Source organism: Echinops telfairi, unplaced genomic scaffold (assembly GCF_000313985.2).
Source record: "Echinops telfairi isolate 266 unplaced genomic scaffold, ASM31398v2 ScPeMD7_7459;HRSCAF=8497, whole genome shotgun sequence".
Taxonomy (NCBI): Eukaryota; Metazoa; Chordata; class Mammalia; order Afrosoricida; family Tenrecidae; genus Echinops; species Echinops telfairi.
The window spans coordinates 2534318-2547200 of NW_022111359.1; the positions used below are offsets into that span (position 1 = coordinate 2534318).

At 56.6% G+C, this 12883-nt stretch overlaps 1 protein-coding gene across 1 annotated transcript; it reads left to right on the forward strand.

The window, feature by feature from the left end:
* Window positions 1–4653: 4653 nt before the first annotated feature.
* Window positions 4654–11126, forward strand: MOB3A (MOB kinase activator 3A). Its single transcript, XM_004714293.4, has 3 exons — window positions 4654–5160; window positions 6486–6688; window positions 10264–11126. The coding sequence occupies exons 1-3, from the start codon at window positions 4740–4742 to the stop codon at window positions 10291–10293; spliced, it is 654 nt and encodes a 217-aa protein (XP_004714350.1). The 5' UTR covers window positions 4654–4739; the 3' UTR covers window positions 10294–11126.
* The last annotated feature ends 1757 nt before the right edge of the window (window positions 11127–12883 follow it).

The following is a 12883-nucleotide window of genomic DNA, read 5'->3' on the forward strand; positions in this document are numbered from 1 at the left end:
ATGTCTCATAGTGGGATCAGCCATATGGTCCACTCTGCACTGGCTGTTTGGAGCGGGGATATCGTCCTCCAGGCCTGATGGGCCAGGATGTACTCCACTCTCTTCCTCCCCCTTCATTTGCTCCCGTGTGCTCTGATCAGAAGAGTCCCTCTCCCCGAGCTGCAGCTTCAGTGCAGTCCTCTAAAGTAAATTATTCTGGGGGGAGGGGTACTTGAGGAATTGTTGTTTGTGGGTTGGGCCCAAGTCAGTAAGGACCATCCCATCCTCCTAGACACTTGGCTCAGGTCAGTGTCTCCTCCCTCACCCAGAGGCCAGCCTGCTATTAGAGTCTTGGGTGCTGGCTGGACAAAGGCTGATGAGGTCCTGGGATGACCCTTCGCACCCCCCTCACAACTGCCTCCTGACTGTTCCATGTAAATCTGGGTCTTGGTTGCTCTCTGAAAAGTGGGAGGATTAAGTCCACTCTGCGGTGCTGCAGAAGAAAGTCCTGGCAACATGCAGTCAAGAATTCAGCCATTAGAAGCCCTAGGCAGCAGTCTACACTGGACACAGGGGATCCTGTGAGTTGTAGCTGACAGTAACTAACAATAACACATTGTCACTGTCAGCCATCATCTTCTACCCCACGCAGGTCTCTCTGCAGGGCCATGTCTGGAGACATGTGTGCGTGTCACAACTGGGAGGTATGGTGCCCGTGGAGCCAGGGACAGAAAATGTGGGGGGGTCACCACAGTGAGCAGTATCTGCCTGTCCCCTGTGGCCTGTGTCTGAGAGGGCCCTTTCTGGTTCCTCCTTCAAGGCGCTGGACAGAGGCCGGACAGTACCCTCCCTCTAGCAATGACTCCATCAAGGGGTGACCCGCATACCCTCCAGACCGCCTGCTCACAGGGCTGTGCAACCAGCACCACTCCTTGGGACCCATGTGGGTGTTTGCACTTCTTGTGGCTGGATACCCAAGACTGGGGGTGATGGGCTCCTCTCTGGGTGGCACAGCAAGTTAAGCGCTCAACTACTAGCCAGAAGCTTGGTGATTTGAGCCCACCCAGAAGAGCCCTGGCGATGCGATGGGTTAGGCTTGGCCCATAGTCACAGGTCAGCAGTTCAGAACCACCAACCACTCCTTGGAAGAACGACGAGGCTTTCTACTCCCATAAAGACTTACAGTCTTGGAAACCCACAGGGACAGTTCTGCCCTGTCCTTTAGGGTGGCTGTGAGTCGGCACCAACATGTTGGCAGTGAAAGGAGATTCAGAAGAAAGGCCTGACGATCATTTCCAAAAGGTCCCAGCCTTAAAACGCCTAGGAGCTTTAGTGGTGTAGCGGTTACGTGTTGGGCTGCAATCTGCATAGTCAGCAGTTTGAAACCACCAGCAGCTCCGAGGGAGAAAGACTGGGCTTTCTGCTCCAATAAACAGTCGTGATCTCAGCATGGACTCGATGGCAGTGAGATTGTCCAGAGTTCTGAAAAGCCTGTGGAGCAGTGCTACTCTGCCCATGTTGGGGTGCCAGGGGTCAGAATCACCTTGGAGACCCCATGTTTTGGAGAGCTGATTGACCAATTTCCCCAGTGAGTGACCCATTTTACACTCCCACAGGGGTGCACTTTCTCTAGGTCCTCACCACCCTCTGGTGGACTCAAGGCACCCTGGGGTGGGGGTGAGGTGGCTCTCTCCTTTTGCTTACCCCCGCTCCCAGCCTCCAGTCTTTAGCCCCTTGATGAGAAAGTGCTGCTGAGTTTGCCTGCTCAAAGTCCACCCTGCAATCCAGCCTCTGGGACCGCAGCTGGGGGGGAGAGGGGGAGGGTAGTTTTGCCGTGGGGTAAAGGAGCAGATTCAGGTGTCCTGGGGTGAAATAGCAGGTTTGCGGGAATCACAGAGTGAGGCAACAATTTGGGGATGTCTCAGGGTGAAGCAGCAGACTGTGGGGTCCTGCATCAGTTGGAATCGACTGAACACCAACAGGTTTTAACCGACAGGGTGATCACACTAGGTCTGCCTGGCTAATCCATGCTCTCCTGTCCACTTCCTGTCCTTCTCCGCATCGCACCCATCTGCCACAGAGGGAAACATCGTCACAGGTCTCCCGGGGGTGGGGGACCTGGGGGCCATCATTCTACCTGCTAGCCTCTGCTGTGGCACACTGCTTGTGCTGCTGCTGCTGCCGCCGCCACCACCACCACCGGTCAGAGGGGGCCTTGGAGGCAGCTCTCGCTCAGGTTGACGCCATGCCCGGCAGAAGGAGACACTGCCGGGCAGCCCTGCCCCCCACCTCCCAGCACTGCCTTCCACAGTGCCCTCATGCCTCCGTCAGGTCTTCAAAAATAGATGACTTCCTTGTCTGTCTTAGTCTAGAAGTTCCACGGAAACTTGTGCACCATGAGTGATATTTGAAACCCAGGTGGCTTAACTTCCAGCATCACAGCCACACACAGGCCACCATAAAGTGACCAGTTATAGATAGTGGGGGCCGGGCCGGGCCGGGAGTGGAGCAAAGAGCACAGAGATGAGGTTGGCATGGGGAGCAGGAAGGTGGCTGCCCCACAAGCCACAAGGACCTGATGGGGGCGGAGAAGGAGAAGTGCCGTGTGCAGGAAGGGCGGGCCCCGGAAGCAGAGCTCATGGCCTGGGTAGAAGGTGGAAGGAAGCAGAGCCCTCCCACGCCACCTCCTATCTGCCCATCTGCCCTGCCTCCTCTGCTGGCCTCAGAGCCCCCGATTCCCTCACGGTCCTCCAGGCCCAGCTGATGCTCCGCCGCACCCAGGACCCCCACTCCTGTCTAGTCTGTACCGTTCACTAGGCATGCCCATGTTGGTGAGGCCCTCTAGCCTGAGAACCCTAATTCTACTTAACAGGGCCCAGTGACCTGTCATGGGGTTGGGGGTTAGGGACCCCCTCTCAAACTCCTTTAAACTGGGTGATTCCACATCAGAAGGGGCAATTCTGGCTCATGGCACCCCCTAGCGTGACAGGCTGGTACTGCTCCTCAGGGTTTTCAGCCTCTGACCTCTTGGAAACAGATCACCTGACCTTTCTTCCGAGGCGATTCTGGGTGGGTTTAAGCTGCCAACGTTTTCATCGTCACTGCCTGAGCCTCCTGGGGCCACAGAGACTCCAGAGTGGAGGGCAGAAGGTCAAAACCAAGGCTCTGACAGGCCGCACTCGCTCTAGGGGGAGGTCCTTCCTTGTCGCTTCCAGCTTCTGGGGGCCCCGAGCTTCCCAGTCTCTGCCTTGGTCCCCTCACGGCCCCCTCTTCTTCCCGCTGTAGCTCTAATGAGGACATTGTGGTGTGGAGGGCCCGATGCACGGGCCAGACGATTGCTGATTCTCCAGCTGCAGAAAAGACCCTGCTCCCAAATAGGGGCCTCCTCACAGGTTCCGGAGGAGAGGGGGTAACCCTCACAGGTTCCATGAGGGTGGGTGGGGGAGCGGGTCACCTTCACAGGTTCCAGGATTTGGGATTCGTAACAATCTGCTAGTACCACCTGTCCAGCGACATGCACCCACTCCCCGTCGCAGAACAGCACTGCCCCACAGGGATTCCTAGTCCTGGTTCCAGGGAAGCCCTGGTGGCACAGTGGTTAAAGTGTTCAGTTCTAACCCACCCAGCTGCTGAAGCCACCGACCGTGGCCTGGGAGGGCCCCTGGAGCACTCCTGCACTGTCCTGTGAGGGCGCTGTGAGTCAGAATCAACTCAGCGGCAGTAGATGGGTTGGAGGGTTCAATCCTAACAAGAACGGCCGTCAGGTCTTTCTCCTGGGTTCAGACTGTTGGCCTTCCAGTTAACAGTGGAGCACTTAAACATTGAGCCACCAGGGTTCCTGCCGTGTGTGAGTAAGTGGCCAAAGGGTCTAACTGAGCCGTGACAGTGAGGGGGCGGCACTTGTTTCTGCCTCACAGGACTCGCGAAGAGGAGCCTTTGTCCAGAGTGGTGGTTCCAACATCAACCCCATTCTTCACATTGAACAATAACTGCACAAAAATACAAGTAAGCGCCCCAAACCCACTGCCATCAAGTCAGTTCTGCTTCTAGCAGCCCTATAGGACAGGGTGGGGTTGCTCCATAGAGTTTCTGAGGCTGGAAAGCTTTACGGGATCAAACAGTCTCATTTTTCTCCTGCAGACCAGCTGCTGGGTTTGAACCAAAGACTTTGCTGTCCGCAGCCCAGTGCCTAACCCACCGTGCTACCAGCGCTCCTGTCAGCACCATCTTTCCTCTTCTGCTGGGGTGGTTGCTGTTAGCTGTGTGGTTAGTTAGACCCTGGCTTGTATCAACCCCGTTGCCTGGGCCCCATGCTGGGGGGGCGGGGGTTGGGCTACTCTGACCCGTGGGCTTTTCCCTGGTTGACTTTTGGAAGTGGATTACCAGGCCTCTCCTCCTAGTCTGCCTTAGTCTGGACGTGTCATGGACACCTGCACAGCCTCATGGCAACCCGCAGCCTCGCTGACAGACAGACAGACAGAGCTGGTGGCTGCACCTGAAGGGAGCACCTGGGTCTCCCTGAGGGAGCGTAGAACCTGCCCCGAGCCACCCAGTGGGGCTGAGCCTGGGTGAACCGCAGCCCTGGGAAAGGCCGCATGCCTGTGTGCTCAGAGCAGAGTGGCCAGGGGTCCTGCCTCCCGCAAGCCCTCACTTCCCCCTTGTTGATCCTTCCAGGTCTCCTAGCCGCACCGAGCCGGTGGCTTTGCCGTCACTGCTCATCCACTGCATCCAGGACGAGCCCCCAGACTTTGAGCCCCACCATGTCCAACCCCTTCCTGAAGCAAGTCTTCAACAAGGACAAGACGTTCCGGCCCAAGCGCAAGTTCGAGCCGGGCACGCAGCGCTTTGAACTGCACAAGCGGGCGCAGGCGTCGCTGAACGCGGGGCTGGACCTGCGGCTGGCCGTGCAGCTGCCCCCGGGCGAGGACCTGAACGACTGGGTGGCCGTGCACGTGGTGGACTTCTTCAACCGCGTCAACCTCGTGTACGGCACTGTCAGCGACGGCTGCACGGAGCAGTCCTGCCCAGTCATGTCCGGCGGCCCCAAGTACGAGTACCGCTGGCAGGACGAGCGTGAGTTCCGCAAGCCCACCGCGCTGCCCGCCCCCAAGTACATGGACCTGCTGATGGACTGGATTGAGGCCCAGATCAACAACGAGGACCTCTTCCCCACCAATGTCGGTGAGTCGGGGGAGGGCGGGGGCTCACGCTGGCCTCCAGGGCAGACCAGGGTCTCAGCTGTGCCAGCACCTTTCTGGTCGGTAACTGCAGGGGTTCCCTCGAGCCCTGGTGGCAGGCACTCAGGCCAGTTGCTCGGCTGCTAACCGAAAGGTTGGTTGGTTGAGCCTGCCCAGTGCCACATTGTATGAAAGCCGCAAAGGGTGACCAGTGTGGGAACCATCTGGGAAGCAGTTCCACGCTGTCACACGGAGGGCGCCATGAACCAGTTCGGGCGATCTGCTCCCATACAGATTAAAGCCTATCACGTGGGGTCTCCCGGAGTCGTGATTAGCTTGTGGGTGTCCCTTTGCTTGGTATGGTTCTCTGGGTGCGTAGCTGTGGCTGGGCTGCCCTCTGATGGTAGTTGGGTGTATTGCATGAGGTTACACTGATAACTGCAGGCTGGGCCAGAATTGCCAGCGGCGTTGAGAGGGACACAGTTCAATCCACAGCACTCCACTGCACGTGGCCGTTGTTTCCCTCGCCACCCACCTTAGGGGGCTGCCCCGCTACCCCTGTTCTTTCCGTCTCATGATGGGTACGAGCCCAGCAGGACTCTGCATTTGGCCCCGAGAGAGGACAGGAAGACTAGCACCCTCCCAACCCCACCCCCTCACACACGGTCTTGTCTGGAGCTCTGTTGCTGCCAGTGGCAGCACCCAGGTGATGGGGACCCATGTGCCCAGAGTAGAACTGCCCACGCGCCTCGACCTTTCAGAAGCAGCAGGTCACCAGGCCTTTCTTCTGAGGCTCCCCTGGGCGGGTTCAAACCGCCTGCCTTTCAGCCAGTCATTGAGGGCTTCACCACTTACGTTTTGAACATTCAGTTTAATAAGTGACATGGACGTGCCTCACGGGAACAGACTGTACTCTTCAGTGGTTTTAGTCCATTCAGAGTCATGCAGTCATCAGGTTCCAGAACATTCCATCACCCAGAAAGACACCTCATGCCCATTAGCAGCCACTGCAGTATCGCTCGGGACCAGCCTGTTCTGGACACTTCACAGGCATGGGATCAGACACCACGGGGTCTTTGTGACTGGCTCCTCTCACCGAGCACCAGGTTTCTGAGGTTCACTGTGCTGGGATGTGTACAGGCCTTATCCCTTTTATGACTGAGTAGCACTTATCAGGAGCCCTGGTGGCACAATGGGTTAAGCATTGGGCTGCTAACCACAAGGTGACCTCAGCTCCCCCTCAACTTCTCTGAGCCTTTATCCAAGCATCTGTGCAGTGTGCCAGGGCTGTGCCTGCTGACCACCTGCCTGCTCTCCCGCCCCCACCAGGTACGCCGTTCCCCAAGAACTTCCTGCAGGTGGTGAAGAAGATCCTGTCTCGCCTGTTCCGTGTGTTCGTGCACGTCTACATCCACCACTTTGACCGCATCGCCCAGATGGGCTCCGAGGCGCACGTCAACACCTGCTACAAGCACTTCTACTACTTCGTGAGGGAGTTCAGCCTCATCGACCCCAAGGAGCTGGAGCCGCTGGTGAGGGCGGGGGCCACCCTCAACCCTGGGTCACTGTAACACAGCTTGAGAGGCCAGGGCCAGGGTCCCCCAACAAGCCAGTGTCCATTTCCCAGCGTTGTAGCAGGGGACCGCCCAAAGAGCCGGTGTCCACATCAGGAGGAGATAGCAGGAGGCCAGGTGCCTCCTCCACCCTGGTCTGGGCCTTGTGTCCTCTAGGTATTGGCCCTCCCTGTGACCTGTTACCTCAGAGACATGAAGCAGGCGGCTGTCCCCATGAGGGAGTCTCTGGTGATGGGATTGAATAAGGGCAGATCTATCATCTCCACAGATGGTCTTTGGGGGAGACGATCTCTCTACCTCAGGACATCCCCAATCCCATCATTTCACAGCCCTGAGCCCTATGGGCCTGCCTCACCTTCGGAGGTCCGGAGAGACCTGCTGGACTAGTGACCACCCTATGCCCATCAGCCCAGTGAGTCCCCAGGGACCATGCATATCAGAGCTCCCGGTAGGATGAAGCAAAGCTGGCCCCGAGAAAGCAAGTCCACACAGGGAAGGTTGCTTCTGTGCACCAGGGCTCTGGCTTTAGAGGCAGTGACCACTGGGGTGAGCAAGAGCGGCCACATCATTTCTAAAACCAAAATTCCATTTCCCTGACGAGACACCGGGGTTCGTGCAGGGTGGGGTACTGAGAGGTCAGAGGTCCTGCAAAAATGGTGTTGGGGTGACCAGATCTGACCTCCTCTGGCTTCCCTATTGTTATGAGGCAGAAATCAGACATGCCTCCACCCGCTCTCTTTCTTGACTCTATTCTGACAGCAGCCATCCCTCCACGGTGCTCTGCTGCGCTAGGTGCGATCCACTGTTGCAGTGACCACACAGAACTCACAGTTAGGGGGTTTACAAGGGAAGCTAGCAGGTCAGGATCAGTAAACAGTAAGGGTACAATCACTGGTGCACATAACACCTCTCTTCAGCCAGCAGCCAGGCCTCTCTAGTCCTCAGCCTCTCAATCACTTGGTTCCTTGCCCTCTGTCTCCACGGATCAGGAGCAGCATGCCTGTCCCTCTGCCTCTCAGCCCCATAGTCTGGGCTCTGCTGCTCGGCTCTGTCTCATAGTCTCCTTGCCTCGGCTTCCCTCTTGGCCTGGATCTTGTGCTCTGTCTCATGGTCTCTTTCTATGATGCCTCTGAGCTCAACCTACCCCCCACTTCAGACAGAAACCCTGTGTTAGTCTGGGTTGACTAGAGAAACAAATCTAGGAAGACTCATAGTATAAGAAAGAGCTTTATATAAAAGAGCAACTGTATATTGAGCAAACACCCCGGTCCAGATCAAGTCCATAAGTCTGATATTAGCCCATGTGTCTGATACCAGTCTATAATTTCCTCTTCAAACTCATGCAACACATGCAATAGAAGATCACAGGCCAGTGGGTGGAAAGTTTTATGGATACAGTGGCGGTGGAAACATCTCAGCGCTGGTGTGGGTCTCCACGTGGCTCCTCCAGCTTCAGGGCTCTGGCTCCATCAGCAGCACAGCTCCATGTGTCTTGTCAACAGGAATACGAAGCAGAGAGTGTAGTGTGTAGCTGGCCTCCAGTGAGTTATCTCCTTGGTGGCTTCAGATGAGGTCATCAAGCTGCGACCTGATTGACAGAGTAGACTCCACCCCTTCGCAAGTTGACACCAGATTATGTAACTATCACAGATCCCGAGTGTACTCTTCTTCCAATGGTCCTGGGCCTTCTCGCTCTGCTCCTGCTTCAAAGACGGCTCATCCTTATAACCAGGGGGGGCGGTAACTACAGCGAGCCTATCCCCTCAATCACTGTTGTTGTTAAGTGCTGTCTGTAAGTGTTTTCTGATGCCCTTTTGTATAGTGCCCCCCAGTCATCCCATCATTTGGTGGGAGTGACAGAGACGTGGATGTGGTGGTTGGTGGTGGCCACCCAGTCAGTTCTGACTGACAGTGACCCTGTGTACAACAGAACAAAACCCTGCCCAGTCCCGCGCCGTCCTCACACTTGTTCCTAGGTCTGAGCCCGTTGCTGTGGCAACTGTGTCAGTCCGTCTGGTTGGGGGCCTTCCTTCCTCTGTTTCGCTGCTTCTCTGCTTTACCGCACATGATAAAAGACTGACGTGGGTGGAAGGGCCACCGTGAGAATTGTCCTTTCACCATTGACCACTCTGAAGGAGGAGACAGATAAGGCCGTGTGCTCCCCTAAAGATTTACACTCTGAAAATTGCGAGCAGTCCGACTCCGTCCCACAGGGTTTCTATGAGTTAGAATCAATCAGGGGCAGTGGGTTTGGGGGTTCTGACAGGGGGAACTTTGCTCTGACACTGGATGGAGCGTCTGCTCAGAGGCTTGTGGAGGGGTACAACCCAATACCCCACCACAGAGCAAGCCCCTACATATGAGAGGGTCACCACACGGTCCTCTTAGACACTCCCCCTATCAGGAAGGGCCTCTCCGTGCAGCCCCACCCACACCATCCTGTTTCCCTTGTGAGAGGGGCTGCTCTCACTCCAGGCACCGCCCCCTGGTGGCCAGGAGTGAGCTGCCCCACCCCAGCAAATTTCCTGGCCTAGACAGGTAAGTGCTTCCAGGGCTTCTTCAGCTTTCTGGATCAGTCCAATGGGTATTCTGTCAATTCCCGGAGCCTTGTTTTTGGTGGATGCATTCAGTGCAGTTTGAACGTCTTCCTTCAGCACCACTGGTTCTTGCTCCTGTGCTGCCTCCTGGAATGGTGGGGTGTCGACTAGTGCTTTCTGGTACCGTGACTGGGTATCTTTTCCATCTTCTTTCGATGCTTCCTGCATCACTGACCATTTTGCCCGTAGAATCTTTCAATATTGCGACCTGAGGCTTGAACTGTTTCTTGTTTGTTGGTTTTTCTCCTGAGTTCTTCCAGTTTGAGATACGCTGAGCACGTTCTTCCATTTTGACTTTCTGACTCAGGGGCAGTGGTGAGGACAATCCCAGTCTGGCTCTCCTAGTGCTGGTGTGGTGGAGATACCACTGGTGAGGACGTTCAAGAGCCGACCCCTGCCAGGCAGTCAATTCCGACCGCTCCCTGGGTTCCGAGACTAACTCTTCCCTGGGGTGGGCAGCCTCATGGCTCTCCTGCAGAGTGACTGGTGGGTTCGAAGCACCGCATACCTGTCAGCTGTGCCACCAGGGCTGTTTCAGCGATGCCTCTGCCGTCTCTGGTGGGACGAGGGCCCCCTGTGGCTTAGTGCCTTCCATGTTGGGCTGCCCGAGATGAGACTTTCTGCTTCCTGGAAGATGGACAGCCCCACCTTGGAAACCCGGAGGGGCAGTTTCACTCTGTCACAGCGTCTCTCTGAGTCAGAATCGGCTCGTTTTGGTTATACAGCCTTCGCGCATCTGAATCTCACGTTGTCCGTGCTCTTTTCAAAGTTGAGTCCCAAGGCTCCCCGGGGAGCAGGAAGGGCTTCTTGCCCAGACTGCTTCAGAGGCTTCCCGCCAGTATCTGCTCAGCGACATAGGCATGCTGTGCTTTTGTGAACGTCAGGTGCCACTTCCTGGGTGCCCCTCTAATCTTCCTCTGGCTGCTTGTCCCACAGAAAGAAATGACCACGCGGATGTGCCACTGACGTCGCCGTGGCAGTGCCCTGCGGATCCACAGGCTCTTGGGCGATAACGGTTCAGCATGCCAGCATCGAATCTTCCTAACCTGAGCACTTCAGCAGACTCAGCCTCTCTTGGACCCTGAACGACCCCACCTGGTGGGACGAGGGCCCACTGTGGCTTAGTGCCTTACATTTTGGCACTGGGCCATGGGATTTCTGCCCCACCGCCCATTCCCAAGTACCCACAGCGGGTCCCAGCATCCCTGAGCCTCAGTCTTTTCATCAGCCTCACGAGGCAGTGGAACTTGGACTGCATAACTCTGTGTGTTGTCTGTCAGCAAATGGAAGAATCCAGTTTGATTTTAAGCCACCTGTTGTTCGCCAGGAGGCTGGAGCACTGTGCCAGAGTGGGTCCTGGCACAAGGACCCGCCCTCTGGGAAGTTCAACCCCCAAACCTCCCATCCCACCAAAGCCTGCACTGTGCAGCCTGACTGAGGCTGATGCCCCTTCCCCAGAGAAGCCTGGCTGGGAAGTGGGGGAGCAGAGGGTGCCTCTGAGCCTTGAACCCCCATCAACCCTGCTGGACACCTATGGGTGCCTTTTCCACAACAGGAATAACTGGGCCCCGGCTTCCTTCCATCCCTCTCCCACCCTTCCAGCATCCACTGCTGTTCCTTCCCAAGCCTTCAGGTGTCCCCATCACTCGGTCTTCAGCCCCAGAGCCTGAGCTGCACCCAGTACCCAGCTCCAGACTTCCTGTGCCTCTCATGCGTCCACAAAGGTTTCGCTCTTGCACCATCTCGTTCCATCTCATTCACAGCAAGATGCATTAAAAATTTTTTTTTTGTTTTTTTTTTATGGCCTACAAATAATGATGTCCTGACGGAGTCTGGGTGACACAAACAGTTAAGGGTTAACTACTTGCAGGGCAGTCGGCGGCTTGAATCCCATAAGGTCTCCATGAGTCGAGCTGACTTTTGAGAAGCCTGGGAGAAAGGCCTCAGCGATCTGCTTCCTGAAGGTCCCAACCCTGAAGTAGCCCCAGGAGCACAGTCCCCGTGCCCTGCTCACAGTCTGCTTCGCTGCAGCTCACAGCACACTCAAGGAAGGCCCGGGTTCCTTCATGAAGGCTGCCCGGGTAGTCTTCTCTCATGGGCTCTGCTCTGATTGGCAGCCTGGGAGTTGTCTCTAGTTTGCCTGGATGGGACTTTCCTGGAGCTTCTTCTGGAAGCCCTTCGTTTGCGTGCTCTCAGCCCTGTCTCAGCGGCTGCGGGATCAAGCCCCCCAAAGCACTGTTGCCCTGTAGAGCATTGGAAGGTGTGCCTGGGTCCCTGGATCAAGCTGCCCTGGAATGACCAAAGAAAGCCACACTTTGGGTCTGGCCAGGTCCTGAGCCCGCCTACAGCCCCCCACTCTGGTCCAGCTGGACCCCCTGCCTGCACTGGACGGTACCACTCACTATTGTGCTCAGTGCTGCTCCCAGTGGACGACCTCCCACCCGGACCTCCACATGTCCCCAGATCAGCGGGACTGAGCATTCCTGGTGTTCACCGAGGGCCAAGGCCCCATGCACCTCTCCCTGCTCACAGTGAGAGGCCTCACACAAGCAGTGAAGCCGACCTCCAGCACCTGGAATCCAGCGTTGGCAGCTGCTTGCTGGGAGGAACTGAGCCAGGCCTTGGAGCCATTCCTATGCTCAGACACTTTCATTGAATGTAGTTCCTTTTCCTTCCTAAAACAGTGACCGGAGAGCCAGAACTAGTTTTCCTCCACCAGGAAGGAGCCCTGGTAGCGCAAATAGGGAAGCACTTGGTTGTTAATTGAGAGGTCAGCATTGCCAACCTACCCAGGGTGCCTCGGAAGAAAAGACCTGGTAGTCTGCCCATGGAGATGACAGCCTAGGAAGCCCTCAGGGCCCTGCTGCTCTGTCAAGGAGGGACACTGTGGGGGGCCCCCGCACCACCAACAACCAAGGGTTGGGAACGGTCCTGTTTTCAGGTCCTGCATTCCTTGAGGCTGGCCAGCACCGATACAGACAGAAGGAGGGACGGCCCCCGTCCAGGACTGCCGCTGCGCTAGTCCACCACTTGGAGGGCCACCCCTGCCCTCCTGTGCTCCCCTCTGTGGATACGAACATCAGGCTATATGGTGTCTTGTTCCTGTTCAGCTGCTGGCTAATGTCCGAGTTCCTACGTGCAGGGCCTGCCTGCCATTGGGAAACCGCACCACGCTCATGTCGGACACTGTTCCCAAAGGTGTGACCATTGGTTCTTGGGGGAACAAGAACATCTTGTGTGTTGCAGTGCTTTGTGGCCTTGGTGGCACTGACATTTCTTAGCAGGGCAGGCAGTTCGGTGGGAGAGCTCTTCTCTTCCCCAAGGCAGACCTGGCCTCTGTTTCTAGCCAGTGCCAGCCGGCCCTCTGCCAATGCAGGCTTGGGCATTGCTGTAGTGCTGAACAGACTCTGGCAGAGCTTCTAGCCTCAGTCTCTAAGAAGAAAGCCCTGGTGAATATCAGGTACACAAGGGTCCAGAGCAGGGCAGGACCAGGCAGCCTGTGTTCCGTCCTGCACGCACCATTAGTGACTGGCTCAAGGGCAACAGTAGGGAATGA